At 40.3% G+C, this 18224-nt stretch overlaps 2 protein-coding genes across 3 annotated transcripts in view; both read left to right on the forward strand.

The window, feature by feature from the left end:
* Window positions 1-1749, forward strand: part of LOC141807641 (uncharacterized) — a 5241-nt gene extending 3492 nt beyond the window's left edge. The window contains exons 2-5 of the mRNA XM_074693773.1: window positions 911-969; window positions 1057-1140; window positions 1221-1297; window positions 1454-1749. Of these exons, the coding sequence (XP_074549874.1) occupies window positions 911-969; window positions 1057-1140; window positions 1221-1297; window positions 1454-1498 (265 nt within the window). The 3' untranslated portion in view covers window positions 1499-1749. The remainder of the gene's footprint in view (window positions 1-910; window positions 970-1056; window positions 1141-1220; window positions 1298-1453) is intronic.
* A 2464-nt stretch (window positions 1750-4213) lies between these two features.
* LOC141807584 (cullin-1) overlaps window positions 4214-18224 on the forward strand; it is a 33733-nt gene continuing 19722 nt past the window's right edge. The window contains exon 1 of one of the 2 annotated variants that reach the window (XM_074693702.1): window positions 4214-4385. The gene's annotated coding sequence lies outside the window, so the exon portion shown is untranslated. Of the gene's footprint in view, window positions 4386-5465; window positions 5478-18224 lie in introns of those variants that run through there. The other variant, XM_074693703.1, reaches the window with a different exon arrangement.

The raw sequence follows: 18224 nt of genomic DNA on the forward strand, positions 1-18224 counted from the left end.
CAGAGGAAGAAACGTAGTCTTGACGAGGTTAAAAGCCAAAGAATAAAAATGGGTTTTAAGACGTTTTTAAAAGTGCACAGTGAGGGGACTTCACTAATGTGCACGGGAAGTCTGTTCCACAATCAGGGAGCAATTAGAGAAGGCCGTGACCTTGGCACCTGCAGGAGCAGCTGGTCAGCCGGCCTGAGGGACCAAGAGGGTGAGTCGGGGTGAAGAAGCTCAGAGAGGCAAGGTGGGGCAAGACCATTTAAACATTTAAAAACAAAAATAAGAGTTTTAAAATCAACTCTAAAAGTCACAGGCAGATAGTGAAGTGAAGCCAGTACGAGGCTGATGTGCTCTATTTTATGTGTACTGGTTAAAAGTTGTGCAGCGGCGTTGTGTGTATAGTGAACAGGTGGGGTAACTTATAGCGAACAAGGGAAATAATGCACAGTGAAAAGGTGGGGTAATGTTTAAACAGGTAGGATATAGTGTGGTGAAGAGTTCAGGTGATTTTTTGTAAAAAAAAGTCGGGATGATGTTGTCTGAACAGCTAATGTATTGTGAGTAAATGAGATAATGTATAGTGAACAGGTTGGGTGATCTGTTGTAAGCAGTCAGTGGAAATCAGAGCAGATCTTCGTGTTAGATTTCTGGTGGGCTGTGCTCAGGCCACAGGATCGTCTCTGTATAAAGTCAGGCGGTCATCCTGCTGCTGCTGCCCTTCACCATCTGTTCCTCTGGATTAATCCCACACGCTTTACCTCCCACAGAGCTGCAGGTGAGCTCTGGCAAACCTGTGTGTCCCTGTATACATCCAGGAACAACAGATGCTTTGTTTAACTGCTTTAGATTTAACAATGTGTGGACACCGCTCTCTGGCTGATCCTCCACAGAGACTGAACCAGCTCCTGTTGTTCTGTTTCAGCCACAGAGCTTTCACCGTCATCCCCCCGAACCCCAAGAAACGAAGAGAGATCCAGAGGAGTGAGTTGTTTTACTCTTACTTCATCTGTAGCATGTGGATGAAAAAATGATGCATGTTTTCATATTTTATTGTGATTGGTTGAGCAGAGGCGGAGGCGGAGCTTGCTGCTTTAGAGGAGCTTCGGCTGAGCAGAGCGATGGCTTATGTCTCCATTGACCCCAGCAGCGTTGGTGAGATGCTATGAAACGTATTTCTCCATTACTTAAAGAAGAGTTGCTAATCTGATGTGTGTGTTTCTGTGTGTGAACAGGCGGCTGTATGAGTCTGGAGGAAGTACGGTCCAAGCAGCAGCAGGAGATGATGAAAGCTAAGAGGAAACAGAAACCGGTCAGAAAACGTTTGACTCATTTATAGTTAATCTGAACATTTCAGGAATTAGTCAGAACTTAAAGAATGCATTACACATCTTGACACCTCAGTGTTTACATTCAGAATAATCCAGAGAAATTAAGAAATATTGTGTTTTTTTTCTTGTTGTTTCAGATGAAGACACAGGTGATGGGACCAACACCTGTCTTGGAAATCTGAGTGTCACCTCACCTGCCCATTGTTTCAAGCTCACACGGCTATAAACGGAGTTAAAAATCACACGTTAAACAAAAAGTTTAGTGACACATGGAAAAAAAAAATCTCTTGTAGTGATCTGAATACAAAGCCTGACTCTGATTGCTGATTTCTTTTTAAATGTTTGTATATATTTGTTAGTTTGTGATGTGGTGTGTTCCTTTTTTTAATTTATTGTCTTATGAAACATGCAGATTAAAGGGTTAGTCCACCCAATTTAACAATAAAAGGATTTTCTCACTCATATCTTGATGTGTCATGCCATGATTTGGCAGTCAGAAATGTATTTTTATCTTTCTTTTGATGGATTTATCGGATTTAACTCGAAAGGGAACTGGGTGAAAGACTTGTAAGTGATAAATGCCAATCGGTGTTACCAATGTTTCTCATAAGAAATTCAATATTGCACAAAAATTGACTATGAATAAAATTTTATCAGTCAACTACAATGAAAAAATGAAATTTATAATGATCTTAAACCAACGGACTCAGAGCAAACATTGATATCTCCGGCAAACTGAGTTGATCTGTATAACAAAACCCATATTATCAAGTTAAGAAATTAATTATTTCATAAATACTTTGAGATGGTATTTAGTAACAAATAACTTATTTTATCAGTAAACTTGCATAACTTCTAGAAATTAATCATTTTTTATTTATTACTTGAATTATTTAATAGTTGTCTTTTTTTGGTTACTCTGTTTAACATTATAAAAATGTCATATAAAATACTATGACACAAACAGAAATGCAAACTACACATTTAAACTAATATATTCTATGCTACTTTAACAAATTTAAACTTATTTCTGGATTTTTAATAGGCACTGTTCCAACTATAAAATTCAACTCATTTTTGGAATTTAGGGTTATTATATGCCAGAGACAAACTTGAAACATCTGTCCCGTGTGTATCACAATATGATGTTTAAAGGCAGCATTTCTACCAACAAATACCTGGTTGAAAGAAAATCTAAATGTGTGGGTTTTTTTTTTACGGCATTCATGAGACTATCGTGGAAAAATCCAATCAAACTTTATATAACCGTACATTTTTGTGCAGTTGTAAAGAGAAAAATTAATGAGTAACATATTGAATCTGACCCCTTTCAGTGAATTTGTTGGAAAAAGAAGGTACATGTTTTTGTTTGGCAGCATAGTTTGGGAAAGAAATAGATGTAGCTGTAGCATTAGGAAGGGTAGGTATGCAGGAAGTATAAATGAGTTCAGATGTTCTCCAGTGTTTGTTTCTGTAATTCTCCCCTCGCCCAGCAGAGGTCGTTTCGTGCCCGTTTCAGAGGCAGGGAGGGTGCACACAGGGTGGGATAGTGATGATGACCGCACATCGTGTTGTTTGAATGATAACAGGCTCCTCTTTGGACTACATTTGATTTGCATTACAAACAATCTTCCATCAAAAACACAATCTGAGAAGAAAAACTACAGATCCAACCACAGTGACATAAGGTCACATCCAAAACCATCCACAGCACTGCTGCATAAAACATCTCTGCTTACATTTAGTGTATTCTAATGTTGCAAAGACAATCTTTGCTTAACACCTAAACACACAGATTAAAGGACAGTGGGCTAAATGTCAGCTTCGTGAGTCTGGAGCAGGCATGCATAATTAAAAATGTCATATTAGGTGACAGAAACAGTCAAACGCGCATGCGTGAGAGATATTGCAATATCTGTAGTCGAGGCAGCTGCAATTGTTTTGTGTGGCCATGTTTGTAGTCCATAGGAGACGCCATTCTGTGACGCTTTTGACGCCTTCAATGACTTCTTGTAAACTCGGACGTTTCAATACGTTTTATTACCTCTCCAACCAAGATTTTAGGACACTTGTGTCAGCTGGGAAAGATAAGTTGATTCCTGATGATAAAATATAATGTTATTACTATTTTATATTCATTCAGGCTCGTATTTAAGCTATGTATTTGATACATTGATAATATTTTTCACGATCAATTAGTTTATGGAACAGTCAGAAAAATAAAACCCTTTGAGACCCTCAGAAGCTAACAACATATATCATAGGTTTCCTCAAATAATCTTTAAAAAATTCCATTTTATTTTATCTGTTTTTATTTGATCTAATAAAAAACTTTAAATGCTTTTATCCTTTGTTCATCTTTTGTTTTTATTTTATTATGCTCATTGTTTGTTTTTTTTGTTTGTGTTTTATATTTTGTGCTGAATGCTTGAAAAAGCACTTTGTAAACTATGTTTTTAAAAGTGCTATACAAATAATAAAATCATTATCATTAATTATTATTATTATTATTATTATCCCAATGTACAAACAAAATAAAATAAATGAAAAGGTAAAGTTACCCTAAAAAGCTTCTCTTAGTGTCCATATTTCTATTTATCTTTTTATTTGTACCTGAAGAAGCAGGTTTCCATATAATCATGAATTAGTATCTCATGATTTTGACTCAGTATCACATAATTTTACCTCCTTGTGTTGGCAAGTTTCCCTATTTTTGTCCTGAAAGAAACTGGCTATCATATTTTCATGACTTATAGTATCATAAAATTTCGACGTAGTGTGTTAAAATTCCACTTTTTGGCAAGTTTCTTGTTTGCGTAGCCTAGACCTTTGGCTACGCTCAAAAATTTCCCAAGCTTGAATACCTTTTGTAGTAACGGTCGTATCTCCGACAGTCCGTGAAGGCCGCATGATTCGGTGGCTGCTGAGCTGATCTTTGTGCGAACGAAGCAGAGCGGTCGCAGTTAGCAACGGACAGCAAACACGCACCGAGGGACTAAAGACGGAGCCTCGGAGTCCTAAAATCCACTTACACTGCGACTACACAGCGACAGAAGCGGTCCAACAATGGTAAGAAGACTCTTCAGAGCTGTAAACCTCAGCTGGAGGCGCTATTTTCTCATGACAATCAATCTAGCCCAAAGCTAGCGTGCTAATGCTAAGCGCTAGCGGACTGTTTTCCTGACTCATTATTGAGAAGCTAGGCTGCCATTTTACACCAACAACACAGGCAGCTGCTCTGGATCCCCGATCAAGACACATTCCCGTTTAAATATATCGCAAACTCCATCTACGTTCACTAACTTATCAAAATAACCCTCAATATGTTTCTAACAGCGTATGTTGATTTAAAGCTAGTCACCCCGAGCTAACGTTTCCCATGAGCTAACCAGCTAATCGAGGCTAGCAGTGTTGCGTAGCAGAGTCTGACACCTTTAACAGCTTCTGTTGGGATTAACTCAACATGTATAGATAAAAGCAGTTCACACATAGCTCCAGTATATTTGGTTGGATGAATTCAGGATCCTTATTGAGCCGAAGCTGCTCCTGCTCGTGACTGAAGTGAACAGATCGGCCCTGTGCTGCTGGAGTGAAGGATAGTGATTTTAACCTGGCACAGGACGACTCCTGGAACACCTAGGAAACACCTGAGAAATTTCACACTGCACGAGTTACAGGAATAAGAGTGAAGCCTACATTTAGATCTAGATTATCACAAACAGGATCTGAAATCAGAGCGGATTAGGTTCCAAGTTTTGGATCTGGTCTGGATCAGATCTCCAAGGCAACTTTATTTATATATAGCACATTTCATACACAAGGCAACTTTAAGTTCTTCACATGATAACAAACATTGAACTGTTATGTTGATATGAAAAATATATAAAGCTGTATTATGAAAAAAAGGAAAACAAAAGAAATAAGACAAAGTAAAGAAAAAGTAAAAACTAGCGGCTGAACTTGATGATAAAAATTAATCTAATTATTTACAGACTTTGTAATGGATTAATCGCAATAATTGCATTTGAATTGCGTTTATATTTGCAAGAGCAGCAACACTTTTCAACCCAAACTGATTTTGGAAGATGACTGAATCAGTGAACACCAAATTCATAATCTTGAAAATCACGGTTATGTACTTTTAAGTGTGGCCCAACAATGGTAAATATCACTTTTACCCATTGCCTCCTAAATTTCACTGTCTTCTTAAGCAACATGTGAACACTTGGGTAACTGCATTGACAAATACTTAGATTTAAATCTTTTTTGGAGTAAAAAAGTAGTTACTTTGCCTTTCATTTTTAGAATAGATTTTGTTAAAGGGGACATATGCTGATCCCTGATTTAATACTTACATATAATATAATAAATTTGAAAACAAGACCTTTCACCCCCTGAATTTTCAAAAAATGAAATATTGTATTTTTTCTGATGTCATAGAACGAGATTTTATGCCTCTGAAAATAGGTCATTGCCAGTTGGCCGCGAGATTTCGACCGTCATTACGACACAAGGATCCTTTCTTTTTATTGGCGTAATCTGATAAAGCAGCTCCTCCTCTGTGATGTCAGTTAGTCACACAACCGCCACCGAGGGATACACCCACCAAGAGCCGAGTATAAACATATAAACTATACATGTTACAGTACCGGTTTGACTCACCACACTGAAGCGTCCTGAGATGATCTGTGTCCAGGTGGATTTTCTTCCTCCTGAGCTGCAGAACCGTCCGGGTCTGACTCGGGGTCCAATACAAAAGTATGTATCCTACACTCTGCCATTTTATTAGTGCTATCAATGCCTTACGGTGAAGTTTTGGCAAACAGCAAACTCGCTCGGTCTGCTCCATTCAACGTGGCGATTTTTTAAATACTGCCATGCTGCAAAACGGCCCCCTGGCTCTACCCCCTCCGCCCCTCTGATAGAACTGACCAATCAGAGCACAAAGGGCTGTGACGTTGTGAGGTTACTGAAGATCATTCTCCAAACGGAGCGTTTCAACGAGATCTTCAGAATGGCCTAAACTGAGGATATTGAGAACGCTATTGTGGGGCAATGAAGGAACTTAATGACTTGTACTGAGGGCAGAAATGCTTTACAGGCATCCTAGTCTGGCATAGTGAAAAGGAGAAACAAGCATGATATGTCCCCTTTAACATCAAACTATTAGAACATAAGAAAATCATTTTGAAAAGTCACAAGTTAAATTTTTTCTTCATCAAATCAGTCCGACTCTTCTCTGATTGAAGAACACACTCATTATATATTATAAGAATTGATTATATATACCTCCACCTTAACACAGATGCCTGCTGCTACAGCTGTTAAGTCCTATATGGACATTTTATAACACAAAAATGACCATTTCAAAAGAAAACAGACTTTAACCAATGCCAGGAGCAGTCCTGAAGAGGATTTCTGTCAATCTGGGCTTGATAACCTTTCCCACTCTTAACTGTAATTGAATTGTAAAACTGGGTCCGAATAGTGTAAATAAAAGTTGAATTTTTTATTCTTTAATTTATAGAACAAATGGAGTTGGATCAATCAAGTTTTATACAATTTCAAAGCAAATTAATTCAGTTCCAAAACACTAAATTCAAGTTCAGCTCATGCTTTTACAAATTTAGTTTCTAGTGGCACAAATCTCAGCTCATAAAAAGTGTCGTTCAGTATGTTTACATGTAGCAGTCAGACTTTGAGCTTAGTCAGCACGAGATCAGACTATTGAAATACATGTAAACAGCTTATTCAGACCGAGAATGGACTGAGCGTAGCTTGATTGACATAAGTGTATTGTGTGATTGCTTTTTGATTCAGACAGTCGGCAGATCTTGCCTCGATATTCAGAGCAAGCAAATTTCACTCATAGGAGGAAGCAGATGATAATGGCGTATAGGGTGTCTGTGCTTCAACACAACAAAAACCACATGATCAAATTAACAGACACAGTATGAATGTAACAAAGAGCGCTACAGCATTATCATCTCAGCCATCGTCGTTAGAATGTTGCTTTTTCTTCAGATGAACTAAAACTAATCTTATACTCATGTGGCTTCGCTTATCAAAACAGGACACAGCACCACCTATAAAAGCAGTTCGTTATACGCATGTGTACGCTGACATGACGAGATCCTTGCTGTGATTACCATTAAGCTGTGACCTTAGTTGGACCGTACTGGTTGATGGCGACATGGGCATGTGGTCTGATCAAGGGGTTTACGTTTCAGGGAGACCCGTGTTTTCATAGGCAAAGCTGGGTATCCTCTTGTTTACACTGTGGGCGCCAAAGTTTGTGATACTTTGATGCTTTCCAGTACCACATGCTTGAAATAGATACAGGCTGCAGTATTTCTACATGAGGTAGGGTCTGTTTGGTGCAGTTTATGGAGAAAACTCAAAGACTTGATGTGTTTTTAACCACAAGCCCTGAGTGAAAGAGAGACAGCAGCTACTTTGAGATAGACAGTTTGTTAAATGTATGCATCTGCTCAGAGACTTTTCTTTGATAATGAGTCAAAATGTTATTACATATTTCTTGGGATGGGTACCAAATTAGGTACTTTTATAGGTACTGATTGATTTTTGTCAAAATTTCCGGGTACCCAATCATGTAAAATCAAAAGGTAACTAAACACATCCTTGTGACTGTGATGGAGTGGAAGAGTAGGCGATTTTCCGTGCTGGACATGAACACAGCATTACAAGGTTATATATTGAAGAATAAATATGGAAGGTGGAAAAGAATTTACTTTTTATTATAAACAAATTGATATATTTTTTTACCACATAAACACTCGAATGTACCGAAAATTGGTACTGTTGAGTATCGATACTGATTGCCGGGCATCGGTATCGTATGGTTTCAGATGTGAAAGATACCCATCCCTACATATTTCTATAAATATTATTATTTTTTATTTTATTTTCTATATCTTAACTTTCTTTATATTCTGTATCACAGCGTTCACAGCTAGTAATTCTGTATTATTTTCTGTTCTCGTTATTTTCTTGTCAATTGTTGCACCAACATACTAAGTCAAGGTTAAGTTCCTTGTATGTGCAAATGTACTTGGCAATAAAACTTCATTCTGATTCTGAAAAGAAATTTAAGTTAATAAAAATATAAGATGTATTTTGTTGTCCCTAATGGGGAATTTGTCGAGTTATGTACTGGTTCATACCGTACCATAAAACAAACCGCAACCGTAAAGACAGCCAAGCTTTGGCACCAACTCAGAAATGAATATGCACAATAATGTAAATCTTGAGATATAAAGGATAAGTTCGGTTTATACAGCTTTTACATTGTTTATAGAATGAAGTAGAACAAAATACTCACCCAGAAGGTTTTCCTGATCCAAGCAGTGCTTCGGGAGATATTTAGATCCAAAATTGTGCAGGGGACGTCCGTATAGTGGGATCCATCGGGGCATAGACAGCGCCGCTCCTAAAACTGCATTAAACGTCCAAAAACGTATGTTTTTCACCGATATTCCATCATGGTCTGCTCCGGGTTAGTCCTCTGCTACAGTCTGTGTCACTCCAGACAGCGCTGTGTGGCTGTAATGACCTCTTAACTGACAAAGACTTTGTTTACGCTTGCCCCTCTGCGTGTCGTCATGTAGCCTGCCGTCTTCCCCTGAAAGAATGAGCCGCACTGCGCATGCGCAGAGGACTAACCCGGAGCGGACCATGATGGAATATTGGTGAAAAACATGAGTTTTTGGACGATTTATGCAGTTTTAGCTGCGGCGCTGTCTATGCCCCGATGGATCCCATTATACGGACGTCCGCTGCACGATTTTGGATCTAAATATCTCCCGAAGCACTGCTTGGATCAGGGAAACCTTCAGGGTGAGTATTTGGTTCTTCTTTATTCTATAAACAATGTAAAAGCTGTATAAACCGAACTTATCCTTTAAGTGAGGAAAACAAACAGCAGTAAAATGACAGCAAAAAATCCTACTTGTAGAGTAAAAACGCTAGAATAAAAATGTTGCGTTGTTGTCCAGTTTTTTGCAATGTTGAAATTTTGGTTTCATATTTGTTTTGTTGTTGTTTTTTTATGGTGAAGCAGCTCAGCTAAATGTCAGGTGTTTTATTCTAGGATTTTAAACAGGTTGCATAGAGTAATATCTGTGCAAACTTTGAAAGATACATCTAAAGGTATTTTTTATTGTAGTTTAAGTTTGTAGGAGCTATTTATAGTCGGATTTGCAGGGAGATGTTGATTTATTGTGCTTCCAGCCTCTAAAATTCTTGACACTAAGTTTCCTACTTCCAAACACCTTTTCGTCCGCTGTCTTCATCGAGCGTTGAGGTTAAACCCTGCGTGTGCAGACTCGCCCTCTCCCCTCAGAATCAACCCGTTAAAGTGGGAGGATCTGCATGTGTGTGTGCAGACGGTTGGGTGGGTGTATGTTGGTATTCAGAACATCTAACGTAGGATGATCATTCTGCATGCAGGATAAAGCAGCTGCAGACTGAGATGGTTATTCAGACGCTTTGCCCGGTGACAAAAAACAACAACAACAAAGGAAACGCTCACTTCCTCGCTCCACTTCTCACGTCTGGTTGAATGTAACTGGCTCCTAGTTGTGATTTCCTGGCAGTGTTATGATGACGCTGGTGTGTTTCATTCATGGATTCCTCTTCCCGCAGCTCTCATTGACGTGTTTGGTGAGAGAAAGGTGTTTTCTGCTCTATGTTTGTACTACACGGAGCACATGTTACACACAAGCTCACACACACAGTTTAGGAGACTCCTCTCCACATTAAGTTGCATGACTGCAGCAGAAAAATGACTCATGGTCCTTCTACGGCAGCAGGATACCTGTCACTGCTCTGGAGTAGAGAAGTGTTGTTTTGGTTGATGTTTTGTTTCTGTCCTCCACCGTCTCCTCCTTTACCTGGTCTGACCCGTCCAGGTCAGTGTGTTAAAGATGAAGGAGCGGCAGTGAAGTGACGGCGCGTTGAGTCGTTACTGGTCTGACCCTCTGAATGCTGAGCAGAGCAAGAGAAATCAAAAGCTGCTTACGTTAATGAAATCTCCTTCCCCCGCTGCTCACCCCAGCACACGACGGGTTAGCGCGCACACACGCACACACTAACATGTGTGTCAGTGCTGAAGAAGTGCTCGTCACTGTGATTCAGAATCAGCAGAAGCTTCACTGCTCCTCATGACTCACCCTCAGCGTCTGATGCTTTTGTTTTGGCCCCTGATTGAGATGAAACACTGAAACCAGACGTGTGACTCGTTGGAAATACAGAAGTGCTGTCAGGTTCCTCTCTCTGGTTTGCGTTGTTTGTGTTTTTAATGTAGGGTACGAGGTTGTTGAGTCTGGTCAGGACACACGGTGACCAGGGTAATCAGATTTACCCGGCTGAGCCTTTTTTCCCACCGGCATCGCTCCTCCTCCTCTTTCTCTCCACCACTCCCTGCATCCGTCCCATCCTGCTAATCTCTCACACACTCTGGACACACTCTGGTTCCTGAGTCGAGGTAAATACGCACTGCACTACATCAGTGGAGACTAATTTTCATAAAGAACGGTGGGATCCTTCAGCTGAGTATGGGTGATATTTGGCTGTTCAGTGCTTCTTTCTCTCATGTTTTGGAAGATAAACGGGTGTCACTTTAACGTCCATTATGAAAACCAGCTGGGATTTAAGAGGCATGTTTCTGCCGTCAGCCAGGTAAGAACCAAGTCTAGATATTTAGTTGGAAACTTTTGCACCTGTTCCCTCTCTCCATTTTTTATGATGCTGAATATGTTCAGTGGCACATTTGTCTAAGTGTTATATAACCTAAGGGTGGGAAAAAATGGATGTACCGTAGTATCTGGATTTTTTGTCAAATGATTTTGAACTGTAATTTTTTGTTAAATCGATTATTTTTTTCAAATTTTAGTCCTTTATTTTAGTCTTTGTATATAAAGTGGGTTGAAAACATTTGAGGCGTAAGATCCCCTGAATACATCCTAAAAAAAATTTCACGTGATGTTCCTTTTTTGAGAAGATATGGCTCCACATGCAATCTCGAGACATCATTGTCATTCAACTTTTTCACTTAGTCTGGTGTTGAAGAAGTGAACTGAAAGTTGCAAAAATCGAGAATTCCAAATAATTTAAATCAAATGTTTGTGCAGCAGAAGCCCAGAGCGCTCGCACCAAACACCCCCTCCCTGCTCCTCTGCCGGTTTCCTCTGCACTCAGACGGGGCCATATTTTACTTGACCAAAAACACAAATAAACGGACTCCCACCCAAAAAATCTGATATGGGTCTGCATTCACGCTTTATTTAGAGAATTTTCAGCGCATTACTTTCACACAAAAACACAGCTAAATAAGGCTCTAGCTCTTATCGTGTCGTAAAACAGCGCTACCTCCGCTGCAGAGCCACAGCTGGCTACGAGGCGCTCGCTGCTTAGTGTATCAGTCCATGCGCGCGGTGTGCCAGATATTATAATATATAATATATGTAAACAAACGCAGGTAGTGTGCCAGGACGAAGAGACACGATGAGAACTAGAGCCTTATTAAGATTAAGGGGAAGCTCTAGGGGGAGCTACACAGCCCTTGAAACGAAGATAAACCAGGACTCCACTTGAAACCAAGGAGTGTGACAAATTTCCTGTGATACGTATATTTGTTTTGTTAGATATCCAATCCTTTGCTAATCCACAAAATATTAGCCATGCTTTGAATTATTGCTTGTATTTTGAAATCACTTGTTACAATGATTTAGCTAACGCTGCTATAGCCACAGCTTTAGCTAATAATAGCTACATCAATATCAGACCAGGAAGCAAATTCACAGCAACTTCATGAATGATTAGACAGCTAAGCTGCATTCAGGAGCTGCATTAGCTACATAAGCTATGATAAGCTAACGTTACAGTATTCCGCTACATCAAGCGACATAATATAGCTTCTGAATACCAAAACATTTGCGTTTCATTAGGGATGGGTCCCGAATTAGATACTTTCATAGGTACCCATTAAATTCTATTGTAGTAAAGAGTATCTATTCACGTAAAATCAAAATGTGCCATTTTTAGGTACCTACTCTTTTGCTTGATGTCACGTTTCAAACCGTAGCGCTACGTAACTGTACTGATAAAGACCTTACATTTGCGCCTTGTATCCAGTGAAAAGTTGTCTTGAACAAAGAAAATTTGTTTCAATCTGATCTCCATTTAATTCCAAAACAAACACATACCTCACTAAAAGTAATTTACAATAGTGTGAGGAGACTCCGGACCACAAGGTGGCGAGGGAGTGCAATCAAAACAGATCCTCCTCATAGCATCTTTCAAAAAATTAATATTTATTACCACATAAACACACATGAAAGTACCAAAAATTGGTACTGCTGAAAACCGATACTGATTGTGAAGGTTTCATAGTACGCCATAGTGAACTCACAGCCAGTGAGCATCTAGAGGTGATGACATAGCAGGAATCATGTGGCGTCTCGTTTTTAAGAGATGTGTTTTCACCCCTTCCCCTCGGCCCTCTGTTTTGAAGAGAGTAGACAAAGGGAAAGAGAAAAGATTGACAATTGGGATTGGTCCTTGGTTCCTTACTCAGAAATAACTGCAACGACACAACTCTCCTTTCCGTACAATGACCTGCTGTTTCCAGTTTTTAAACCAGTGCGGCTCCCATCCATCATGTGCTACAACGAAAGGCAAGTTTGTTGAATTTACAGCGCTGTGCAGGGTTAAAAACCACAACAATACACTTATTGTAGGATTAAAAATGCAACAATGAGCAGAAGTAAGCCTGAAAAATTCAGAATATGAACTCGATCAAGCAAATAAAAACGAGTTAAGCTCTTTTCCTGCAGGAAAACCTCCAACAAAGTCTACAGTGTGCAGTTTCTGTAACTTAGAAACTCTATTACCACCTGTTGTCACTGTCTGGCTAAATAAAGGAAGTGTTGGTAGTTGTGAGGTATGGATGGATTGATTTTCCTGCTGCCAATTCAGTTGAGGAGTTCATTTAGTTGAGTCTTCCTCTACACGTTTGGTTAGCGGTATAAAGGATAAAAAAACATTTATTTTAAGTTGATCATATATTGTGAAGTTTGATTTATTTAAAGAGTTAACAGGTTGAGAAAGCCTCAGGTGTTATCTGATCTCCAAGTTAACTCTACTTTCAAATCGTTTCTCACACCCTGAGATGAGTAAACAGGTCCCAAGCTGCATCATAAACACCAATATGCCTGATGCTGTCGACATCGCTTGTTTACTGTCAGGATGTTGTTGCCCGAGCCCGTACAGGCTTTCTGTTCCCCGAAACCGACCACGACCTTTGACCTTTGCTGCCCTCCTGCCTCGTGTGAAAGAGGAACATGCCACGGCGCTGCTTTCGACAGCCCGGCATGGGATTCCTGTTTCACAACAAACTCTCGAGACACTTGTGCCTCACGACAAGCTGTCCTCGTCCTGTCAGGCCTGGTCCACACAGGAGTGGACCTGATTGTGGGTCAGATACTGTAGAGGGGGACAGATCTGATACCTGCTGCTGTGGGAATCTGAAACCTGATCCCAGAGCTGCTGTGAAGGGCACCTTTCTTCACCGCCAGTGAATAGACTACCTTACACAGTCAAATGGCCCCTCAGAGGTATTGTCTGCCTCAGTTGCTATGGCAACTGCCGGAGCACCTCAGGTAGGGCTTCCTGTCTGAGTTAAGTGTGGATCAGCTGAAGAGGAGCTGAATGGGCTTGGTGCATGAACCGCACTCCTGACGACTTCTCCATTGTTTGTGTGGATCTAGAAACATAAGCGGACAAATTTCATCTTGATTTTATCCAGAGCTGAGTTTCCACACCTTTACTGAACAAAAAAGCCACCTTTACTGTGATCACAGAAACTGTCCAAGGGTTGGGTTTCAGATCAGGGCCTAAAATACTTTTTAAAGTTTAATAGAGAAGAATAGAATAATCCAGTTTTTGCAGCACTCCCCAAAATGTAATTTCAATCCAGTTTTAAGCAACTGATGATGTTGTGTTTGCAATACATGTGTTAGAGCTTCTTGTAACTGTTTGACGTGTTTCAGTAAATGATAGTTTCAGGTTTTTAGTTGCCACAGACTTTGGAAAACAGGTGGGTCAGCTGACCCAGAGCTGACCTGGTAAATAAACTTTAGATGACGTCATAGCCCCGCGATACAAAGGTACAGCTGATTTCTTCCATGCTGTTTCACTCTCGGCTGCAAACATGGTCCGGCAGTGCGTACTCCCACTTTGTCCTAATTAAATGACCCTCAAAATCAGCCGTACCTTTGTGTCGCGTGGCTATGAAGACCTACCTGGAGACGGTAGATGAGCTGACTTTATGATAACACTGGCAATGGATGAAAAAATATAGCCGAAATAAGCGATTTTGCAGAGATTATGTCCCGTGCTGAAGCTCCCTTGCAGTGGCCCCCGCTAAGTGCGGCTAAAATCCGTTGGATCGAAATAACTTCTGAAGGACTCCGAGCTGCACAATGTTTGTCTGAGTGAGTATATGAGCATACACACAGCTATAAATAAGGTCCAGGTGTAAAAAAAACAGAGTTGCCCTTTAAGACCTGCAAATCTAGACCACTTCTTGTATGCAACAAGCATTGTTTTTTGAATTAAAGTCGTTTTTTTTAGGCTTTTCATGCCTTTAATAAGATATGAAAGGACAATGGATAAAGTAGAAAAGAGGGCGAGAGTGGGAAGTGGCCATCGCCACTCACTTCTTGACTCTACCTTCCGACATATTTTACAATCCCGAAAAAAATACACAAAAACAGGAGCAGCCATATTTTGTTAAACGTGATGTAAAGCCTCATTTTTAACCTCTTATAATTAATGAAACAAAACTTTTCATGAAAAAAAGAGGACTTGAATACAAGACAGCCAAATGATATCTTCAAATCACCACAACAATCAGATGTCAGAAACATTTCTACCAGGTGTATAAATTTTTTAAAGTTTGACCACAACCCATCTGGAATGACTGGAGAGACAGATTTTTTGACCAATGCTGCAGCCAGCCACCAGGGGGAGCAGTTATTGTGGTGACCTCACTAGAAAAATATTACATTTCTGTAGAGACACATCGGCTGCTTTGCTCCTTGATTTATTAGCTTCAAGAGAAAATTCATTTTATTTCCGGGCATCCTTAAACTTTGTTTATTCACAGACCTTATCTATCCTTTAGCAGTTACTGTACTCAACTTAAATGCTAAATACTTATTCTGACATTTTTGAATCCCATCCCTGACAACTCCCCAGATTATAAAAAAAGACTGAAGCCAATAAAAACTAAAACTAAGCTCTTTTAAAAAAGTTAAAACTAAAATTAAAGTCAAAACTTAATAAAGATAAAAACCACAGAACAGGGTATAACTGTATTAACCTCTGTTTGAAGCAGAGTTTTTGTTCCCTGTGACTTTCTGTGCTTGTTGGGGGACAGAGTGTATGTTTTTCTTAATCCTGCCGGGGGAATATGAAAAGGCTTTCTGTTTCCTTTGAAGTGAAACTCGTGCAAACATGTCGAGTCACTGCGAGCACAAAGAACCACCAGTTTTTATCCCGTTTGGGAAACTAGCTGTGCTCAGATATCAGCTCAAAAATCAATTAGCCTTTAGCCTCCATTTAGCGTCCTGATTAGCCTAAATGTTGTTAGGCTGGGAGGAAGTTTATTATGGTTTTAATGGAGTGGTAGCAGACTGCAGCTGCAGTGCTGTGGTCAGTCTGTGGGAGACGAAGAGGGGGAGGGGAGGATGGAGATGGAGGCTGGGTGTGGAGTGGACGACAGATCCTAGTGACTGATGAGGGCTGAGTGGAGCTGGATGCAGGGTCACGTTTTTTCATCTGTCTCTGTACATCTTGTGATTTCCTGGCTCTGAGGACAAGGAGTGGAGGATGTGCTGGAGAATCTGAGCTGAAACTGTACTGATCAAGTGTTGAGCTGTTACAGAAGTCACTTAATGAACATTCAGCGGGTCTAGATTTTTAATGATAAAAACCAGGGGCTTTTCTCTTTTTGCAAAAGATCACCTGGAGTTTTGTTGCCCATGTCGAGTCAACACCTTTAAAGCTATGGTCTACGATCTGAAACCCAGTTTGGCTGATGAGACGCATCTAAAAAACGCAGCCTCACTCACCCCTCCCCTCCGTGTTCAAGGTCCCGCCCCCCAGCTCGTATCGCCCTTCTTCGCCTCCTAACAACACGCCCGCTCTGACAGAGCAAGAAGCGGCCAGCAGAAAGTGTAACAAACAAGACAGTCATCCTCCTTGTAACACACAGTGGTAGCTTTTTCAATTGGGCCGGCATGATCAAAACCATGAATTAGCCGGAGAAGCAGGTCTGGCGTTACCACTGCCAGCTGATCAGAGCAGAGCCGACTGTGGGCGAGGCTTTACCTTTCTCTGCGTGTCTTCACCAGCTCAGTTTACAATGCTAAAGATGTGTGGCTAACTTATGCTAAAATCTGTTGACAGAGCCGACCCGTTCCGACCAGCAGCGTTCAGTCATTAGCCAGTACAGGCACAGACTAACCAGAGTTATTCAGCTGACATCTCCCACTGTGGGAAACAAAGTCATTACCTGTTCAACAGAAACTCAGCTGTCTCTGCGTCAGTCTTCAGTCCCAAATCCCTCTGCAGCTTTTCCCACCGGTCGTACATTTCTCCAATATTCAGTCTCTGTTGGCACCTGTATCGCTCATAATTCTTCCTTACTTCAGCCTTTTCCTTGAAACTTTTTCGTTTTCTTCCCTTCCCTGTGGAGGGTAACAGCAACAGCTTCCTGGTTTTGGTTTTCTCTGGCTACATGACGCTTTGGTAGCTGAGCAGCTAGCTGACGTGAGAGGGGTAGTGGGGAAGGACGAGGGGGGACCATGGGCAGTACAGTGCGGAGCAGGGGAGACAGGGGATTGGATGGACTAATGTACAAATCCGAAATGAGGGGAACGGCGGTTCAGATTGGTCAATTATTAAGCCGTTTTGCAGCTGCTGTACTGAATGGATTTTTTTCGTTCTTTTTGGTTTTTATATTGCGTAGATCGGACCATCGGACCATAACGGTGTTAATAATAATTACCTAGCTTCAAATCTTAGACCATAGCTTTAAATGAAAATGATAAAAATTTAGATGTCTAAGTGTGAAGACAAAAAGATATTTACAGATGAGTATGTCCCAAAAAGACAAACCAAATGTTTCTTTATTACTTGAATCTCTGAGAACAAGTGCTCTCACTAAGCCAAGGCTTCAGGGGCAACAGGATGTGATAGTTTGATTTTACAAAAAACTGTTCGTCTATTTTGTTGAAGCACAAAGGACGAATTTCATGATTTCAGAAAATGAATTTTAAGCCTTTTCTTTTAGCATTTTGAGTGTTGGTTGTAGGGATGGGTACCTTTAACATTTTAAACGTTAGGTTACAGATTCCCGGTACCTGGCTATCGGTATCGGTACTCAACGGTACCAATTTTCGGTACTTTTGTGAGTGTTTATGTGGCAATAAATATCAATTTGTTTGATAATAAAATGTAAATTATTTTCAATTTAACATATTTATTCTTCAATATATAACCTTGCAATGCTGTGTTCGTGTCCAGCGTGGAAAACCACCTACTCTTCCACTCCCTCACAGTCACAAGGATGCATTTAGGGACCTAAATATGGTACCTTTTGATTTTACGTGAATGGATACTGGTATTTCCGACAGAATTCGGTCGGTACCTAAAAGAGTACCTAATTCCGGTACCCATCCCTAGTTAGTTGGCCATAACTAGCATTGACTAGCCATTGAAGGTAGCTCTGCTTAGGGATTGGTACCAAACTTGGTACTTTTATAGGTACCAACCAGATTCTTTCAAAAGTACTGGTACCAATTCACGTAAAATCAAAAGGTA

Source organism: Halichoeres trimaculatus, unplaced genomic scaffold (assembly GCF_033239565.1).
Source record: "Halichoeres trimaculatus isolate MK-OKI-2021-1 unplaced genomic scaffold, fHalTri1.1 fHalTri1_scaffold_18, whole genome shotgun sequence".
Taxonomy (NCBI): domain Eukaryota; kingdom Metazoa; phylum Chordata; class Actinopteri; order Labriformes; family Labridae; genus Halichoeres; species Halichoeres trimaculatus.